This window comes from Trematomus bernacchii, unplaced genomic scaffold (assembly GCF_902827165.1).
Source record: "Trematomus bernacchii unplaced genomic scaffold, fTreBer1.1, whole genome shotgun sequence".
Taxonomy (NCBI): domain Eukaryota; kingdom Metazoa; phylum Chordata; class Actinopteri; order Perciformes; family Nototheniidae; genus Trematomus; species Trematomus bernacchii.
The window spans coordinates 1,881,014-1,902,408 of NW_022987662.1; the positions used below are offsets into that span (position 1 = coordinate 1,881,014).

General features: G+C 40.1%; 1 protein-coding gene across 2 annotated transcripts in view; it reads right to left on the minus strand.

The window, feature by feature from the left end:
• Positions 1 to 381: 381 nt before the first annotated feature.
• jag2b (jagged canonical Notch ligand 2b) overlaps positions 382 to 21,395 on the minus strand; it is a 50,902-nt gene continuing 29,888 nt past the window's right edge. Inside the window, exons 7-26 of one of the 2 annotated variants that reach the window (XM_034135598.1) lie at positions 20,980 to 21,099; positions 20,368 to 20,481; positions 20,036 to 20,149; positions 18,088 to 18,201; positions 17,649 to 17,695; positions 16,652 to 16,825; positions 12,196 to 12,358; positions 11,942 to 12,103; positions 10,674 to 10,787; positions 9,847 to 9,960; positions 8,909 to 9,022; positions 8,369 to 8,485; positions 8,031 to 8,058; positions 6,996 to 7,081; positions 5,159 to 5,272; positions 4,886 to 5,001; positions 3,966 to 4,223; positions 3,732 to 3,863; positions 3,425 to 3,575; positions 382 to 3,290 (exon numbers count right to left, since the gene is read on the minus strand). In XM_034135598.1, the coding sequence (XP_033991489.1) occupies positions 2,746 to 3,290; positions 3,425 to 3,575; positions 3,732 to 3,863; positions 3,966 to 4,223; positions 4,886 to 5,001; positions 5,159 to 5,272; positions 6,996 to 7,081; positions 8,031 to 8,058; positions 8,369 to 8,485; positions 8,909 to 9,022; positions 9,847 to 9,960; positions 10,674 to 10,787; positions 11,942 to 12,103; positions 12,196 to 12,358; positions 16,652 to 16,825; positions 17,649 to 17,695; positions 18,088 to 18,201; positions 20,036 to 20,149; positions 20,368 to 20,481; positions 20,980 to 21,099 (2,897 nt within the window). In that variant the 3' untranslated portion in view covers positions 382 to 2,745. The remainder of the gene's footprint in view (positions 3,291 to 3,424; positions 3,576 to 3,731; positions 3,864 to 3,965; positions 4,224 to 4,885; positions 5,002 to 5,158; positions 5,273 to 6,995; positions 7,082 to 8,030; positions 8,059 to 8,368; positions 8,486 to 8,908; positions 9,023 to 9,846; positions 9,961 to 10,673; positions 10,788 to 11,941; positions 12,104 to 12,195; positions 12,359 to 16,651; positions 16,826 to 17,648; positions 17,696 to 18,087; positions 18,202 to 20,035; positions 20,150 to 20,367; positions 20,482 to 20,979; positions 21,100 to 21,395) is intronic. The other variant, XM_034135599.1, reaches the window with a different exon arrangement.

Sequence of the window (21,395 nt, forward strand, 5' to 3'; positions counted from 1 at the left end):
TTGAGCTGCAGATAGTGAGGTTATAATTATCAGTGTTTTTCTAGCAAACTCAAATTTTACATTCATTTGATACCTTTTTTGTATTAAAACATGATTTACTCAAGCTTTAAGGCGGTATGTTTTCAATTTGTATCATAATACACAATGTATGTGTAATGTTGGACTAAGCTACCGCTGATGAAAGTGATCCGATTTTGGTCAAAAGTGCCAGCATAAGTAAGTGGAAACCAAATATAACAAGCGTGATCAATGTGTCAAAACTGCTTTAATAAATAACTGGGATGATTATTTAGAACAATGAAACATCCACTAAAAGAATGGAAACCTTTGTATAAAAGTAACGTATGTCGCTTGTAGAATAAAATGTATACAATATGCATATTCAGCTTTTAACACCAGCAGTGATGCATCTTTAATTCTTTATTTTGCTGTGTCCCATTTACAGAAAATACGATGCCTTTTTGAGACAGTGACATATGAAAAACGGGTCATTTTGAACTGAGTTGGTAACTTAAAAAAAAAAAACACACCTGCAAGGTAGAAAAGAAAAAACTGCAAATATTGTTCCCTTCATTAAAGCCGTGTAACCAAATATGAAGCTAATGCATGATTCAACAATTGAACTACTGACATCCACATGCATGACACTCAAAAGAGTCATGGTGGACCGCTTAATTTTTTTAACCTCCGTCCATCAAGTGTTTTATTCCAGAAATCTCCGTGATAGCAAAGCGACACAAGGAGAGCACTTTACTCAGGCGAATAAAACACGCCACTATACACCACACAACGTTTTAAAGAGTTACTTTCCTTAATATTGAAAACAAAACATAAAAAGATGACCATTGATACACAAATAATGCATTACATTAAGGCACCTGAAACAAAAGGGTTTGTGACGGGTTTAGAAACAGTTTGAGGACTTTTTAAGGCTATAAATATTGGCAGTTTTGCAACACTGCCTGCCTAGAACTCTCTGAATTTTCTAAATACCAAATCATGATTTAACAACCAAAATCAGTGATACATCTTGTATTAGAAAAGGGAAAAAAATTACTAAAGTAAAAGTAATAATAGAATCAAACAAATAATTTCCAAGTAGACGCCTGCTCTGCTTTGAATGGGCAGAAAATCTACTTTCTGTCAATAAAAAGCAGTGACAACAGTGTTTTGCCCTTTGATACATTTTTGACTACCAGTTCAAATACGACTGGGTTAAAATTCTTGCAATGCAATTATGAAATATTAGGAACCGGAATAATCATTTATACATCTTCCTGTTCCTAATAAAGGTTTCCTTCAATAGAGAAAGTTAAGTGCAAAACAATTACAAAGACCATAATTTCTTCTGTCCAACTGTCGACTAAGGTCAATCAAAAAAACGGAAGTTTAAGATCACGACCAAATCTAGTAATGATTACCAAATACATCCATGAAAAATCGGGTTTTATTATTAAACATGAAATGGAAGTAGTAATCTTTTGGTCATTTATTGTTATGGTAAGTGTCTGGTGTTGAAAAGCCTCACTGATTTGCTGTAACTTAAAAGCGCTAAAGAAGTAGCAACAACTGTTGATGTGACAGTCAAAAAAAAAAAAAAAGGGGTCCTCATTGCTTACCATTTCTAAACCCTTCAGAAAGTCCTTCATAGGTGGTACCTCACTGTAAAGGTTCTTAACTGTGGGACTCTGGATATGAAGTGTTATAAAACGTGCCTATTTCGACTGGCATAAATAAAAGGAATGGCGTTGTAAAAAAAATAAAAATAATATTAATCATAATAATTATAAACAATAATAATAATAATAAAAATGTGTGACTTGTCTTTAAGTTACTTATTTCAAATATACACAGCGACTCCTTTAGTATTTACACATATATACAGAGTATTCATTTCTGTTTTGATCAAATACCTCGAATGGCGTTGCTGTGAAATTGAACTCTCTAGATGTACACTTATATCCCTTTGAGATTTGAGAACAAGGAGGTCAAACTGGGCAGCGCGACTCGGAGCCTGAACACGGCGGCTCTTGGAAAGGCACTTGCTACCAACTCAAATACTGCAAAAAAATCCTCAAACAGAGCTTTCAGCCAAGACAACTGAGAGACAGGAGAACACAAATGGAAGGCCACATAGTAGGCACTGGGGTTTCTGTCCCCTCTCCCCTCCAGGCCAAGTGTTTTGGTAAGGCTGGCGCATGACGGCCACAGGTGGATCGGCGGGCAAAGCCGGGAAGAGACAGAGCAAAGGAGGGTTTCTCTGTTACTGTGGCTGCAACAGTCCGTTTCCCTCAAAGACGTTGCTTTACTGTCCCTTTAAAGTGTATCTGCCCCACCACAGACACTGAACAGGAGCCCGCTGACAATTAAACAAAATCATAATCTGTAAACAAAAAAAAGTCTTTATACAGGTTTCTTTTTTTCTCCTTTCCGATGATTCATCGTTTCATAAATGGTATAACTCCATAAACAAAAAATGCAGAGAGCCTCGTGAAAAAGTGTTACATTTCAGCTCCTTCTGTACATAATCAAAGAAAAATAAATGAACAGAAGCAAATTAGGATGTTCACTGTGCTCCAGCCTCCTGAAGCAAAACTAATTTCAGGTAACAGTGAAAAAAACATGAAAACAAAGCAAAGAAAGACTTATAAAACACAAAGCCTTTTTTCTTTCAAAAAGAAGTCCGAAAATAAGAATAGCCGCTGCCTTGCTGCTTCTCTCACTTCCACATCACGAGTCCTTTGTTTACATTTCTAATACACAATGGTCTTTGAGGTCTTTTTGACCAGTGAAGACGGCACTGACATTTTTCCAGCGGTTGTCTTTGGGGCTGTAGCCTGGGGTCCGGTGGGGCGCTTTGAGGGATGAGCTGGAGCTGTGCATGGTACAGATCACTTCCCCACTGGACTGCGATGCAGTCTTAGAGTACTTATAAACTGGCTGCTTCCCCGCCTCTGCTCCACCACACTCCTCCTCGAGTTCAAGCTCGCCTTCCGTCTCTTCCTCCTCCTCCTCCTCCTCCCCCTCGTCACACGTCTGATAGGAGGGGCCCATGAGCTTTTTGCGCTCCTGCTCGGCGTCCCTGTTGTTTTCCTTCAGCGCCTGCTGCTGCTGCTGCTGCTGACGTCCAACAACGAGCCGAAGCGGCTGCCATTGGTTGTTCACGTTATCATCGGAGGCTGTGTTCCTCTCACGCTCTTTTCTCCGTTTGCGCGTCCACCAAACAGATACGATGATGCAGAAGAGGCAGAGCGAGCAGAAGATCCCACATAGAAGAGGCACCAGGTAATCTGTTGACATGAGGATGTACAAGGGATGAGTACATAGAATAGAAATCAGTAGAAAGTAGTGATAAGACACTGATGAGAAACTGATGGGACCCACAACAAACCCCTGTGGGACACCTTTGTTAATTATTACTCACCGACTGAGGGGGGCATGACTGGTGTTTCCACTTTGACCTCAATGACAGCCAACATCACGGTGCTGTTGTGCCGCTTGGACAACGTGCCCACTATAGCGCTGGCTGCCTCCCGGATAAGACTGTGGTCGGGAAGATCCTCTGGATGGAAAGACTGAAAAACCAAACCAGAGAACATTTAAGAACTGAGGACCTCAAACACTCAATCTAAATGGGGTTGTTTTGATATAATTGTACAAAGTAAAGAGTATAGTGGACAGTGGCTCATGCCAAGAAAGGCATAACATAAAAACTTGGATCATTTACTTACTATAGCCACCTCTACAGCATCCTGATCCGACTGAGAGAGGTCACACAGCAGGAGAAGGGAGTGGTCCTTTGCCAAACCTCGGGTATCAGGAAGATACCTTAGCTCATGGCATATGTTCTCCACTGTTGTTCCCTGCAAGTTCACATACATCATTTTAAGGAACAATACAAAAGACACTGCTCCTTTAAAATGTAGCTTCAACAAGAACATATTTTACATGAAGACATGACTCACTGTTGGTACTTTGTCTTTGTTGAAAAGGAGTGTTATGCGGCCACAGCTGTTATCCAAATGCCCGGTGTTTGGCTGGCACTTGGTGGTTGCTTTTGGAGGTGAGGCTCCTGTCATGGAGCAAACCCCCCACTGATGGCAAGGGGGGGAGAAGCAGGTGAGGTAGCTGTGATCCAGACACTGGCGTCCAGCCGGGCAGGACTGATGTCTCTGATCTGAGCCTGAAGTCTGGAGCCGGCAGGGACGACGACCACACAGCACCTGGTGTCACACGCAATACATCTTCACATACATGTAACCACACACTTATAATGGTTTTCTGCATGTTGAGTTTTAACGACAGGCAACAAATGTTAGGCATGATCTAATTTAACGATATTACACTGTGGACTGTATTATTGTTGAACCCCTTTTCTCAATAAATGTATTGATTATTTTTTCTTTGAATGTTTCAGAAAATAGTGAAAAAAAGTCCATCGCAATTAACAAGTTATCAAAACAAAATACGTTTACTATAATTTAAGGCAAAGAATATCAGCAAAACCATTCAATATTTGTTATTTTGACTTAAACAAATTATGTATTGTGAGTTGAATTGAACTTTTATCCATGTATTTTTTCTTTTAATGTTTATTTTATTATCTTTTCTTTTTAATGACTGATTTTAAATGCCATTTTCTTAATGTCTTCCATTTTTGTAAAGCACTTTGAATTGCCTTGTGTTGAAAGGTGCTATATAAATAAACTTGCCTTGCCTTGCCTTGCCTTGAATTTGAAACTAATTTGAGTCATTGTTTCGCCTTTAAACTCTTTTTTTCTCAGAGCATGATTGCTTGCTGTTGTTTGTGTTTGTAATTGAGATGTAGCAGATATTTGCTGGCGCTGTATTTTAGTAGGGATGTTATTTAAGTAGGGCTGGTTACCTTTGTACATTCCACTTTGCCATTGATGCAATGGCAGCTGTTGCAGTCCTCCTCCCAGTGACTGCCATGTGGAAACTGCAGCCCAGCAAAGCGGCAAGTCTTCCCAATACCTATAACTACAGACAGACCGGGACATGTTAAACTTCTGTAGCAGTAATAAGCATATATTACAAATTAAGATCAAATTAGGTACAATGGGTACAAATGTTGACTCTATACTGCAAATCATTTGATGGAGTGAATTATAACAGTAGATTGAAGATGTACGCTTACACTCTTGGCATCGGGCTCCTGTTCTACCGAGTGGACAGATGCAGCGGAAACCGTTGATCTCGTCCACACAGGAGGCACCGTAAGCACAGGGCGAAGACTGGCACTCGTTTATGTCTGTGAAGGTAAGAGGAGCATTACATTTAAGTTGGACACAAGGTACTGGATTCTAACATTTTAACTTATTTTAAAGACAAGTAAACGCCCGGTCAAACCAGAAAGAGGAATGGCTAAATTTGCCTCACGTCTTCGCATGTCTATGAACTTGGCAACGTAGGAATTTTCTTATATGGCTTGTAAATTATCTGCTGTAGCTAACTAGAAAACCGCTAACATGCTAGCATTAGTAATTCATGGGGCCTCTTTCTATATTACTGAGTCATACAAAATTGTCAAGTTACAGTTAGCTCCTTAGCTAAAGGGATTATAGGTTGACAACATGTATGCAAACATATTTAAGCCACCACATCAACCACATTGACATTGTTTTCTGACGGAAGAGGTTCAAAATGGATGTTTCTCCATTTTTGATTTTGCCACTCGCTTTAAAAAGGTCAAAAATAACTTGCTAATAGTAAACTGGGCAAATTGATGTGCCAGCAAATCCACAATACACTGTTTAAAGGAAATGTACTGATTTTGTTGTATAACTTTGCATTTTAACCAAATAAACTACAATTATGCATGTATGTTTAAGCCTCTTTCTAGCAATTATGTGAATCATCTCATGAACACTCATAACGGGTCAAGACCATGACGTTTCAGTTTGTGCAAATTAAATCACAAAGCCAAATATTTAGAACATACAGTAGTTTGTCTGAGACCGACAACATAAATGAGTAAATTGTGTATGTTGGACTATGAACACATCTGCTCTATAAGAAGCTCTTTGAACGACACATATCAATTGTCCCTTCCCATAGAAATCACTGGGAACCCTAACCCATTGTCACCCAGATTCCACATGAACACAGTCGGGATGAGGATTCTCAAATTCAAGCCTGACAGAAAAGGTGAACGCTATCCGGCCGAAACAAAGGAGCAGAGAAGAAGAATTTCAGGGTCACTGGGTAATTTGTCTTCCGTGTGTGTTTGTGTGACTGTGTGAGTATGGAGGAGGGACGGCCTCTGACCCCTGAGGCGTTAAAGGACCGAGAAAAAGGGAGAGGGCGGCGTCCTGGTCTTGCATTTAGGTGTCAATGTGTCCATCTCCTGCTGGTCTCCCCCCCCTTTTCCTTTCGGCCTTTCCTCTCTCCACCTATCCATCCTCCTAATCATACTATGGCTGTTAGGGTCTTGTGCACTATACTTCTGCTGTTTGCCCGTTGCAGTACAAATAAAGGAATTCTGATTCTGATTCAAACAGCATGTGAAGTGTTGGGAAAATACTGAATGTTCTCTTCCAATATCAGAGTAGCACATGATAACAAAGGTATCCCAACTGTAGCTGTGTACGTAACAGGATGTATGATTACCTAGAAGAGCGCCAGGACTGTTTTAGGCATATGATAGCTATGTGATTAACATGATGATTCAGCCTCTATGGAGATAGACATATGACAAGCATGATCATTTCTGACGTGGGTCTTAGCTAATCTGAACTAAACATTGTGCACTGCTTTGAACCGTTATTCCTCCATCTTGTGACTGTGTAACTCCCTCTCTTGGATATCAGCATGTGAAGGACACTGTTCAGGAACTAGTTGGACCAAATGCTCTGTATGTGATGACTACTTCCATTCTTGCAAGGATAATAAATACATGGATCCTGATTATTGAAGCTCAAGCCGGTGACGAGTGATATTTTTTCAACATGAAGTAACCTCATGTCTTTACTCACTGATTCTGCAGTCTGGTCCGGCGAACCCAGGAGCGCACTCACACCGAAACCAGTTGACTCCGTCCACACAGATACCGCCATTATAACTGAAGAGAGGAAAGAAATGAAAAACGATTAGTACAACAGTATTTTATTTCACTGTACAATATTTAAATGTGCATTCTGTTCTAGTCTATCTTAGTTTATTTACATGAATATAGACTTCTCCATTTACTTGGTCACTTACAACATTCTCTGCATTATTTAGCTTATTGCATTTATTTATTTTCTGACATAGTTGACTTCATCTGCATTACTTGCACATGCACTATTTTTATTCTAGTCTATTCCACTATGTTTCTTCTAATACTATGTTTACGTTTTATTGATTTATGATATATATATATAATATATATATATATATATATATATATATATATTATGTTGCATTGTTGGAGGAGCCTGGGACTTAAGATTTTCATTGTCATATCTACACTTTAGCTACCGTGCACGTGACAAAAAAGCCTTTGAATCTTTGAGTACAGGAGCCACATCCTTTCCAGCTGCAACAAAGCACATATTTTCTGTGTGCGTGTGATGGTGGAGATGGGGGGGGTCACAAGGCTCAATTCAACTCATCAATACAAGCCTCCACCTTTCAGATGCTAATTGGCGTGTCCAGCGACTCCCCTCCCCTCCTCTCATCATGCCTCTCCTTCCATTCCTCCTCAAAGCCCGACTCCCCCCCCAGGTCGAACGGGAAGAATGGACACGTACGCCCTCCCCCCACCTGCATTCACCATGGGGTAGGTGGGACTGTTGTCCTCCTCCCTCAAAAAAAAAACCTCTCTCGCCACCTCTCTCTGTCCTATTGAATATCGAAGACCCCCCTCCTCTGAGAGATGCCCCTTTGAGGCTTGATTTAAGAACAACTTCCACTGCTTTTAGCGGCCCTTCACCCCTCCAGCCTGCAAGCTCTGTGTGAAGTGTGGAGATGAGGGAGAGAAAGGGGTGTGTGGGGTGGTGGGGGTTTATGATGTAGGAAACTGTACTCACCATGGATGAGGGTTGCAGTCGTTTATATCTGTTGAAACAAACCACAAAGAGACACTTACTGTAGAGATAAGTTGTTACAGCGCCATATCTGTGTAATTCTTCCATTGCCTTTATAAAAATGTTGGATATTATGCAAGATAAAATATCTACTACCAAGCATTTTTAGTGCGTTTTTATTTGCAGTCTTAGATAATTAAGTTGCACATAATATTTAGCATGTTGCGCAAATAAAAAGAACTGGGCATCTAGGCCTTAAAAAGGCATCATAAGTACATTTATAGCTGTAAGTATGATGACTTTAATGTCAGTTTCCTGCAAATCCACATAGAGAAACTCACTCTGGCCGCAGGTGGGGCCTTCCCAGCCCTCTTTGCAGATGCAGGTGAAAGTGTCTCCTCCTCCCACACAGGTCCCACTGTTGGAGCAAGGACTGGAGGCGCATGTGCTGTTCTTGGCTGTGGGAAGAGAGGAGGCATTAGTCAAGGATCACATATCCAAAATACAGAAATAGTATAAAACGGTATGCTTGCACTTACAAATGAAGGCATTTCAAATCTGTCTGAATCCATAATATTGCAAAGAAACAATCCTGTCATTCAAATTAGGCTTGTAAGGAGCAGCTGATAAACTGTATAGACATTACCTGGAGGAGCTGTATGTAGTGGTGCATGTGTGAAAGGGGCTTTACAATGAGTGCTTGACATCAACTCATTCTATATATGGTACAGTGACTACCAGTGGACAGCACTCAACTAAATAAAAAGCTAAACTGTTACTGTGTTGTGTCCTTGAGTATACTATCTGTACTAGTAGTTTAAGCAATCTATTAATATCTGATTTGAATAGGTTATGTAATAGAAGCAGTCCTCAGGCCTCACCTGTGTTGCAGGTGTTTCCTCCCCATCCAGGAGGGCAGGCACAGCGGAAAGCGTCTACGTGGTCGTAGCAGGTTCCTCCGTTACTGCAGGTGGTCGCGTCACACTGGCTCTCACCTGGTCAGGAACACAGAGACACACTGAGGTCAGACACTTTGTATAACTATTCATAACAAAAGAAAATGTACTTCTTATGCTTGTGTTGAGATACACTTATTACAATTAGTCAAGTATTGGCCTCAAGTACAACTTTGAAGAGCTAGTACTTAAGCTTAACATTACAAATTCCATGCTACTCCACTACAATTCAGAAGAAAATAAATTCAGAAAGTCTACTACATTTATGTGTAACTTTACTAATTTTCACGATTCATATTCGTATATATATGGGGGCGTGTGGTGCAGTGGGTTGTGCGTAGGTGTTCGGATCAGGGGGTCACAGGTTCAAACCCCACTGCAGTCAGCATGTCGTTGTGTCACTGGGCAAGACACTTCACCCCAAATTGCTCCTGTGGGGATTGCCCACAGTATTGAGTATGTAAGTCGCTTTGGATAAAAGCGTCTAACAAGTGACATGTAATATTCAGATTAGTGATAAAAGAATAGAATAACAAATCCCGACCGTATATGTAGTAAAAATATTTATCTCCTCCATTAACAACATTTTAATGCATCAAAAAGTCTAATCTATATTATTCTGAAAAGGGCCTTTGTGCAGTACTAAGGACTAAAACATTTAATGCAGGACTTTTACTTGAGTTATTCCTACGCTGTGGTAATAATACTTTCAGTTAAACAAAGATCTGAGTGCTCTGTCCACCTCTGTTCTTGAGATCAAATGTACTCATAACATACAAAGATGTGTAAGCATGGTGGCGTCTGTGCCTCAAAAGCCTACAGAACATAAACACACACATTAACACAGACTCCACATAACTCACGGGAATGGCAGGTCTTGCCCTTCCAGTTGTCGGCACACTCGCAGTAGAAGTCGTTCACCAGATCCACGCAGCGCCCGCCGTTCTTACACGGGTTGTGTCTGCACTCGTTGACATCTGGAGGAAGGAATACATGATAATAAAAAAAGCTTTATTTATATAGCACTTTTCATACAACACATGCAGCTCAAAGTGCTTTACAAAATGACACATCACAAGTTCAAAATAAACAAGAAATTCCCCTCAGATTATTTGTTAAGAACTTTACAGGTACATGTAGCAACATATAACATTTGATCAGGTTAATAGACACAAGGAGGTAAAATGTATGATAATACAAATGAAATAAATAACTGTCTCTCTGACAGATAAGACACAAGACAACTGAATCGATGCAGCAATATAAAACCCCATATGAACATATAGGTACAACAGAAATACAAATAAAAAGATACTAGTAATAAAAATACCATTATTCTAATAAAGGTTAAACGATTAAGAAATAAAAAAGACCAACGTAAAAATAAATATTGCTATTGAAGCATGTTAGATTAATAAAATAAGATAACATCCTTTAAGACCTATTAAATCAAATAAAAAATATATAAAGGTAGGTAAATAATAAAGACTAAAAGCACATTTAAAGTGGGGGGTTGCTAATAAAAAGCTCATCTAAAAAGACGTGTCTTTAGCTGGTGATGATGAGACCTTTACCAAACTTGTCTTCCATTTAGTGCAAATGAATACACAGAAGCTCTTCTGTAAACTATCTAAAATGCTGCATGGTTGAAGGTAGCTGCAGTGAGTTATGTTACAGGCGATGAACTCACTGAGGTCACAGAGTCGACCCTCCCAACCATCGGGACAGACGCACTGAAACGAGTTCACTCCATCAATGCAGGTCCCTCCGTTCCCACAGGGGTTGCTGGTGCAGTCGTTGATGTCTAAAAAAAAGTCAAGGGGGAAGTTAGATGGATTCAACACTTTTGGAAGTAGTAAATAGTTAGTATTTAGACTAGATTACTAGTAACACTTTCAAACCCTCCCTGTTTAGAATTTATAACTGGTTCATAAACACTTCATAAATGTTTATTAAAGCTTACGCATCATGCCGTTTTTATTGGTTCACAATAGCTGTAAATCCTTAGGTATGGACAAAGCTTTGATATATTGTGTTCACATTTAAAAAGATTTTATACAAGTTTCAACACTTTAAAATACTTATTTCTGCTTATACCATTATTTAACATACATTTGAGTGTTTGACATTATATTTTGTTAGAAACTACCTATTGTTAATTTTCAATGATGAAGTTAAAAACATGTTCATTTTTCTATCACATTTAAGTTGACACATTTTGTTTGTTAACCCTTATGTTGTGTTCGGGTCTCCCGTGACCCGTTTGAAGTTCAAATTATATAATAACTACGCTCTAGTTTTTTGTATTGGAACAAGGCTTCATGATATCCTCCACAACAGCTATATAAACACTACCAAACTGATTTTGACAATTTTAGCCAAGTCTGAAGGTCTCTAAAAAAAAAAAAGTGTATCATTTGGTGTTGGGGTCTGTGGAGACCCAGCAGAATTGTTGTGGGTGACTCAAGGTCAAATTTGGCCCAATCAAGATTCATCTTTGACTTTAGACACCCCTCCCCCACCCCCTTCATCAACTGTAACAATGATTTTAAACTTATTTTGGGGAGATTGTATTCTAATATTAGTCTATTATAGTCAGATAACGTAATGATCCACTGTCTTCACTATAGGAAATATGAGTGAATTGAATCGCATGTTTTTTGGGGCCATAAAATAAAATTACAACAGGATTGTACAGTTATGAATGCATTATAAGTTAGTTATGATGTAGTTAAAACAATATTGGATGATAGTCATTATTTTTGAGTGTTTTGGACTGAGATAAATCATAGGTCAAAATTGACCCGCGAACACCATGAACGGTAACAGCTTTTGAACACAACACACGGGTTAATAATTTAAGAAATCTTTGCAGGAAGAACTGCATTTTTAGTTTCAGTTGTAGGCATGATAGTATACAAAAGAGGTAGAAATCTCAATGCAAGAGTCTCTACGTACTCTCATGGCAGTAGATGCCGCTGAAGCCCGGGTCACAGAAGCAGGAGAAGTTTCCGGTGGGCTGGCTGATGCATCGTCCTCTCGGCCCGCAGACGTTTGAGGAGATGTGACGCACTCCGGCTGAGTCGTTGGTCGCCACAGCAACAGTGCAGCTGTCAATCACTGAAGGATAAAAAGAAAAACAGTTAAAATGCATAACTTTTCTTTGAGTAGTTTGTTCAGTCCTGGTATATCTTTGCAGACAGTTCAGTCACCTTGACACAGGGCGGTCTGGCAGTTCTCCTTCAGACGCTCACAGGTTTTCCCCTTGAAGCCTTCGGGGCAGGCGCAGTAGAAGTCCTGCTCCATGCTGTGGCACTGGGCCTCGTTCTCACAGGGGTTCGGATCACATGCATCTGAGGGGGTCCAGCCAGAGATCTGAGGAAACCAAGACGAGAGAAAGATCATTACTTTACAATAAGGGGGACACAAAGAACAGACATTTCTGCACAAACCAATATTTGATATGAACTCTTTATTAAATCCCTGTAGGTTCATCATCATGAGTGACACCGATCACCTAGTATTTAAGTGTATTTTTTATTTTGGTTAGAAGGCAGACAAAGTGAGAAAGTAACTGCCTCTTTATCTGTTTATTACTTTCACGAGTTGGTGGAGACATAAACAGAGCCAAAACGAGTGTAAATATTGAGACTCAGATTCACCAGGTGCTCAGAAACACAACTCAAAATGACGCTAATGTTAATCCACGTCTAATGGGTGTGAATTAGCATATTTGTTCACCATAACATATCAATGTTGTGTCAAAACGTGTCAATAATCAATACATCTAGGCTTGATTTAGTATGATTAGGAAAGTAAGCCTTCCATTTTATATTTATTTCTATAAGAAAGTAGATCCGACCAATTGGACATTTAAAAAGTTGAACTCCATCCCTTCATTTCCAATTAGCAGTTCCACTAGATTAGTACGTTAACTTGCCAAAGGCCACTCACTGAAATGGTTCTTAACTAATTATTAAAACAAGTGAAGATGCAAGTAAAGCCAAATGAGCAGATCTTAAGTCTGTGCAGGTGACGGCTTAGCTTGGCTCGAGCCTCCGCCGCCGTTCAGAACAAATGGAAAGTAAGTGGACGAGCAGAGTAAGCCTCAGAAACTGTCCCTAAGCTCATCAAGGGAATCTACGCTTTTGGTTTTACACATCTGTGTGCCCCGCTAAATCTTGCAGGGTTATTCTGAGACAGAAGCATGACAGAACAGAGAGAGCATGCATGAGAAAAAACAGCCCATTATGAGCGCAAATATTGACTCTGGTCCAACATGGTGCAGAGCCGCAAGGGAATACAATGAAGACAAATCATCCGTCATACCACCGTGACACAGAAACTAGAGTGACATATTTTCCCATTTCTACCTGCAGCAATACAGAGGTTGGAGTAAAAATGTCCCAGTTTGTGTAAACAGAAGCCTACTGTGCATAAACTCTGTGTTGCACCCCTTCCCATTTAAGGTGCTGAACACAGAGTTAGAGTAGGGTGAGGTCTGCGGTCACACACAGTTTATTTTACCTTAAGTGTCAGGGCCAGATACATTTTTTTCTTTTACTATTTGCCTGTGTGTGTGGTCAGGGGAGCGTGTCTGAGGGCAAGAGAGTCTATAAATCTTCAGCACATTAACGCGACTGTTTGGACTATTCACAGCACAAGAGACATTTCTCATTGCGGCAGACAGATCGAGGATTTATTTATAGCAGAAAACCACCAGGCAACGTCATATGAATTACTTGAGGTCAACTATAAATACATTCTGCAATAAAAAAAACAGACTTTTGATGGTCGATAGCACCATTAAATTGGCCTTACTCTTCTTTTACAAAGCAAATGGTCCTGGATATTTGAAACAAAACGTGTAAATCCATAAGGAAATAACTAGAATACTGCTTATTTAAGAAAGCAAATGCATGTTGGAGCAACTTTATCAAATGAGGTCCTTTTTTAACCTTTAAAAAAAAATCAGTTCACATATCATTGTAAGGTCCATATATTAATTCATCTGGAGCTTTTGATCATATCTCATCATTGTTTAAAGCATGGGTGATTCAATTTGTCATATCTATTTTTCCCTCAGCAGTTTTTTAATACTTTCTGTTCATTTCTGACCATTTCATGAACACTCTAATTGCAGTTAAAGATCATGTGATTTAATCGAAACCTCTAGAAATCATAGAAAGTTCAGAAATAAAGCCGTTAGGTGGTTATTCCTACCCCTTAAAAGGGGCCCTATTATGCTCATTTCATGTTTGTATTTTGTGTAAACAAGTGTGTGGGAGAGAAATTCCCACTGGAGTTTTAACCTTTGCAGACCATTTACATACACACAAATATATATAACACATTACAGGAAAGGACAAACCCCCGAAAAAACATAATAAGGCCCCTTTAACCCTCCTATTGTCTTCGTTTCCCCCCCCCTTACTTTGGTGTTCGCGGTCAAATTTGACCGGTCCTGTTTTAACTGCTATTACATTAACACAAAAACCATTAATCATCACCAAATGTCATTTAACACCCTTTCAAACTGTACATATTGTATCAGACTACTGGTATACATGAAAAACTGCAGTAAATATACTAAGAATAGACACTGAACATGTATTGCGTGTGCCAGGTGTGATCTATGTGGGGGGAGGGGCACATAAGAGCGGGAAATGTGTCAAATTGTTCTGTGTGTGTGTGTTTGTGAGTGTGTGTGTGTGCCAGGTGTGATTCACATGGGGGGATTGGGCACATAAGGGGGGGGGGGGGGGGGGACACATCTAGAGAGTGTGTGTGTGTGCTTGTGTTATCTGATCCGGACGGTTACTAATTCCTTTTCTTTATGGCGGTCATTTTTGACCGGGAACACCATGGGTGTTACAAAGTTGACTAAATCATCCAAAATGCAATGACAGTGGTGATCAGCTATTTCATATGTTCAAATGTCTACTGTGAAGGATATCATAAAGCCTTAATGCAATCGAATGCAAAACAAAAAAGTTATGATTGATGAAAGTAGTAAATCGGTCAGATTTGACCCAAAGACAACAGGAGGGTTAATCATATACAATAAAGATATAATGCATTACAAAGGATGTCACTTTTTTTGCAATGATGTGAACATTTTCTTATTTGCAGCACAGGACGAAAAATATACCAGTAAGCATTGGTATATATGGTTTGTTCCAAATTTGAGTTTTTTTTTTTAAACAAAATGACTTCATAATTTCAACTTGTTGGTGGCGCAAAAAAGAAAACACCAGGGCCAAAATCATTAGGATACATCATTTAGGGTTCATGACTATTGTGATACGCAAGTCTAAACCAAAGTTATTGAGCCACCAATGCTGCCATCCATAGAGCCACAATGACCAAATAATTACACTTTTTCGGGTAAACAAAGGAATAAATTCATAATCTGACCCTACATGATCAATATCACCGTCATATCACCTACTAAGAGAATAAGGGTTCTCTTTCCTGGAACTCCTTGTCTCTTCTAAAGAAATGAGTCAGATTAGGAATGGGCAAAAACACAATCAAACTGTTCTGGACTTGAAAGGGGAAACTAAATCGGAGCAACACGGCGCAGGAGGCGTTTGTAGTTGTGGCACTGCAGGGCAGGAATGCACACCGTGCCATAGCAGGCGTCAGAGCTCTGTAGTATGCGGGCAGAAATCCAGCGGCGCCTCATTCAGAGAGGCTCATATTTATAGTAGAGATGCTAAAACAGGATTGGCTCCTGACCAGCAATGTCCTCCATTCAGGGCCCAGGAGATGCAGTGGAGTGTCAGTTTCCTCCCTGCTAACCTACATTAGCTTCCAACACACACTTCCATTATAGAAAGGCTGCAGCAAGGACACCGATATGTCGTGTCTGCATGAAACTTAATGATCAATTACTACAGAAGCTTGCAGTGAAACCTTGGCTTAGTTTATTTGGCTGGAAACATTACACAACTGTTTGTGTTGGTAGTTGGATTACATAACTGTGCTGTGATGACTACTGCAGATTGAGTATTTGCACAGCACAACAAGCCACTTAACGTATGTTTTCTAAATCAAAATAGCCGTCAAGTATGTATTAGTATTATATTCTTTTTACCATATCATCTTGGCTTGGATTGAATCATTTCCTTGGCATGTTTTTCCACATTCTGACTTTTGCCTATTGTATCCAAAGGGTAGGAAAAAGGTTGTTGCTGAGCAGTTCACAGAAAACATCCCAAGGGCGAATCCTCGACTAAAGATATTGTTAAACAACAAACGCAATTTTGTCGACTACTTAATGTAATCAACAGATCTGTAAAACTGAATGTCTCCACAAAGAAGTCAACTTTAAATCTTGTGTTTACCAGAGATGTGTTCATACGTTTTTGGAAATAAGTCGTTCAGCATGAAAAAAAGCATTTAAAATCAACTAAAGAAAACTTAGTCGACTCAGAAGTAGACCAATCGATTAAGAGTGTGTAGCTCTAGACCTCCCACCAGTATTGACCTGTACGCCATTTAGTTGGGATTGTAGACTTTTATCACAAAAACACTTTCCTCTCCAGACATGTAATGTGTCACTAATGAAGTCCTAAGGCTATTCAAAACAAAGGGTAACACCAGTGTATAATCCGTCACTGTATCCTCAATAATCCAATGTGACCTGTGTAACACGAGACCCACCTCACACAGCTGTCCAGCAAACTGCGGTGGGCACTGACACACGAAGCCGTCCAGCACGGCGTGGCACTGTCCTCCGTTCTGACACGGTCTGCTCTCACACTTGTTCCTCTGGATTTCACAGTGAGTGCCTACAAAGCCTGGAGGACACTGGCAGTGGTAACTCCTCTGGCCCTCCTACAGAAAACACAAAGAGAGATGAGTTAAAGGTCCCTTATTATACTGTTTTTCATCAATATATTATAGGTCTCAGATATATACAAACCATGTCTCTGAAGTGAAAACACGATTTGTCGGAAAAGGGTTAAAAATCCCCCAAAATACGTTATTGCCTTTGGAATTTCAATTGGACCCAGTATTAAACTATTCAAACAATATCCGTCCCTGTGCAAAAACGTGGGGAATTATTGCAAACATACGTAGATATTAAAGGTCCCCTATTATACTGTTTTTCATCACTATATTACAGGTCTCAGATATATACTGAACATGTCTCTGAAGTGTTTGGCTCGAAATACCAAACAGATCATTGCAGCATTACCCATAATCCCCTGTTTCAGCCCTGTTTCCAAAGTGCTGATTCTCTGTCTGTTACTTTAGATGAAAATAAGGAGCCCCTCCCCACGCCCCTCTGAGAGATATTTGGTTAAAAAGAACACAATGGTGCTCTAGGAGGAGATTCAGGTGATAAGGTGGGGGGGTACCTTTGTTGCTGATTGGCTAATGGTTACACAAGCCAAGAAATCGTTATGACATCATAAAGTGGCCAAAATCTGATCAGCTCATTTTCAGACAGGTTTTTATATAAATGGATCAGGACAAAAAGAGAGAGAATCTTTGTTCCTGAAACTTTCAGAGTCTCTTTAACACAGAGGGGACACATGTTGATGTAGGAAAGACATGTGGATTTTGCACAAAAGGTGACCTTTAAAGATGCAACGACAAACACAAGGTTGAAGAACGGAGGTGGAATATACATTGAATTAAAAAACATCCATACCTTGCATGTTGCTCCGTTCTGGCACTGACCATGGCAGCCGTTGATGTCTGAACAGGAGGCAAAAGTTACATTTCATTATAAAACATTATGACTAACATGTTTTATTAACTTTTCCACCAACCTACAATGCGGGATGTGCACGGATTATCAGAATTTGGAAAAGAAATCACTAGTGAAGCCAAGAGAGTGCCAAAAAGACCTTGTATAGGTTGTAAATGGGCATGCATTGGATCCAGAAAGAGGGACTGGTCATGCATATTCGAATATGATTTGTTTGCCAAGACGGTAAAGCAAACGGGTTACCACATGTGGGAAAAGCGAGTGACGCTAAGCTACACCTATGTTGTGAGTCCAGGAAGTGAGAGGTAGCCAGAAGAAGAGGACGCCAGTGGAAGGGCAGACATTTAAGAAGTGACTTTTAGACGAGGTAAATACTGACTGATTTCACAGTTTTGTCCGGACCATCCCCGAAAACAGTCGCAGTGATAGCCGCCAATCAAATTTTTGCAAGAGTAAGCGTTCACGCAGGGCTTTCCTGCACACTCATTTGTATCTGTGAAGGCAGGAAGTAAAGGGAGACCGAGTCCATCAATTGAAAACAAACCAAAGGAGAGGTCAACGAGAAAGAAAAGAGACCAGAAACCCAACCTTAGAAACCCTGACGGTGTCATCGGGGGTTATTTGGTTAGTTAGGTCGGCTTGGAGACTGAAATATTCAACAGAAAGATTTGTGTGGTAGAAGAGATGCTATTGGTTGCATACAGCTAAATGTAGGACCCTGTGTTGTTTAGCCGTTATTTGGGAGTAAATAATGAAAAAAATACAATTTAAAAAAAGTAATAAAACACAATAATTTGGAAACAATTACAATAATAAAATAAAATAATAGTTATAGTCCCACAATATATACATCTATGAATTTGTTTGTGAGTTTTATTGATAAACTACTTAATTGATAAAATGCCAAAATGGGACCCTCTCATGTCCTTAGAGTCGGTGGTGACCGTACAAGTCTAAATACTCAAAGATATATCATTTGCAACACCCAGAAACACCCAGAAGTAGCACCTTTTCAAATATTTAATAGATAGAATAGAATCGGAGGGATGAAACCCTCGTTAATGGTCCCACATGCAGAGCACACAGCACACAGTGACATTTGTTCTCTGCTTTTAACCCATCCTAGTACCAGGAGTCTAGTACTAGGAGCAGTGGGCAGCTATAAGTAGCTGAACACAGAATTTCTTGCAGCTTTGGGAAAAATATCAGAGCTTCCTAAGGCATTAAAATAGAAGAAACGCGACGTGGTGTTGGACCTTTGTATGTGTTATACCCCTCTTTCTCACTCCACAGTCATTGCTGCCTTTGTTTAATGTGAGCTTACCCCACAATAAGAACAAATATCATTCTGTTAATTTGACCTATTAATTGAATTTGATTGAAACGTGTCCTGTTATGGAAGCTATCACATTAGACTGAAACTGAATTTAATTGGGACCCAATCAGTTTATTTTTTTCCTGAAAATTCCCAGACCTCCCGCAGAAAAGCTTCAAAGTCACAACAGCTGACACATTCATTTTTCATCTGTTCGAAATGAATATAATGAGAGAAAAGTCTTCAGTTGCCCTCAAAACCTTCAAAGACATCAAAAGTCTTACAACAAAGAAAAGCAACGCTGCTCAAATATTCACAGGAATGGAGGGGGGGGGGGGGGGGGGGGGGGGGGCAATCTGCAGGGAGTCCTGCTGTGCTCCCTCACACACCTGTCCTCTCTCTGAAACCCTAAACTCTATATACAAACACACACACACACACAATTGCCAGGTAAGACAGGAGGCCAATGGCCGCCTGTAAGCTGAGATCTGAGCTGGTAAGATGACACTGAACTCTTGGGATCTCTTTCCTACCTTCTGACATACACACTCACACACACACACCCCAACTTGTTTACCAGTCGTAATCCATTTCCTGGCTTCACGCCGGTCACGTCCGCTTTCAGAGACAGGAGCGATATAAAAAAAACGATGCCACCAGCAGCAGCAAACAAACAGCCGGATATAGACACACTAGTAGCTCATAAAGTCATTGAGAAAAAAAGAGCTGTGCAGCTGCCCAGGATATCAACAGCGTGGCTCAGGTTGCTGGTGGCCAATTTTAATTCTAAAACATATATCCTGAGCTCTGTGCCGAAGTCTCAGAGGCCATTTCATTTGTTTTACGGCACAAACAGGAAAGAAACGGCTACAAAAACACGTCTCCCTGTAGAAATGAAGAGTTTGTTTGCCAAAAAAACTAAAACACAGGAAATCTTATACTTATTTTTTTGTGTGCTTCTCACCAGAGGCTGTTTGAAATACTGTGTGTTTACTGAAAGCATGAATCTCACCTATCTGGCAGGTCTTTCCCTTCCACTGCGGAGGGCACACACACTCAAAGCCGTCCTCCAGGTCGACACAGGTTCCTCCCTGAGCACATGGACTGGACGCACACTCGTCCAAATCTGAGAAGAAAACACTCTTAAACTCACTGTCTGAACATAGTGAAAAAGGACATGGAGAGGTGAAGAGGGTTGTGTTAAGAGAGCCTTGATATATTGAGAAGTTAACCTTCAGTTAGTAGGACAAGTTACAGACGTGTCTGGGAGTCAAATATGTAACTGCAAGGATCAGCATTAAAAAAAAAAAGTGGAGATAATTGAAATGTGCACCAGTTACTCACTGTTGGCACAGGTCAGACCCTCCCAGCCTGGTGGACAGTGGCACTTGAACCCTGAAGGAACCTCGTGGCATGAACCGCCGTTAGCGCAAGGATTGGAAACACAGGCGTGCTCAGCTGGAGGGTTTAAAACAGAACAACAGAATTAACATTTCCTTAAAGATTCAGAGATTTCAAGGCATTTTCTCCACTTAGTCACAGTACATATTAGAAATATTGCATTTAGCATGTTTCACTAGTATCTATATATGAGTGCTTAAGTAATTGATGGGGTTATAACTATGGATTGTTTTAATTCTTGATTATTCATCATCAAATTGAAAACAAATAAAAACAAGATGACATCTTACAATTGCTTGTTTTATTTAACTAACAGTCCACAACCCTATATGGCAAAAATGCAGCAAATATTCACATTTGAGAAGCACTGTTTTGGATGTTCTTGCTGTATGAATCGCCTAATAAAAAGGACTTTATCTTACTGAGCTTGTACCACAAAGGGAACAAAGCGGAAAGATGAAATATTGTACATGACAGAAGAACGAGCCCGATTGAACAAAAACAGTGTGTGAATGTCCTTTTTCAAAGACAGCAGTAGCGTGGTTTCTCTCTCACCGATCTGACAGGTCTTGCCGGAGTATCCCTGAGGACAGGAGCAGTGGAACTCGTCTGGTTCTGTGTTCATGCAGGTTCCTCCGTTCACACAAAGGTGGTGCCGACCGCAGTAATTCAGATCTGGAGGAAGACGCACACGGACAGATTTGAGCATTTCTGAAGTGCAAACAATTCTTCTGCAGGAAGGACTGACTGATGTTTCCTGGCACTGAAAACTGAGCCTCGTTACCATGCAGTACCAAAAGCAAATTCTACAGTCTCTTGTTGAGTAATGATAATTAATTTAATCTGAAGATTTACTTCAATCTGGCCACAAATTAAACCACAGAATACCTATTTTTTTATACCTTCAGGCTTACTGTGTTTTTTTTGGGGGGGATGACAGACGTCATAAATCTCATTAATTATAAGGGATT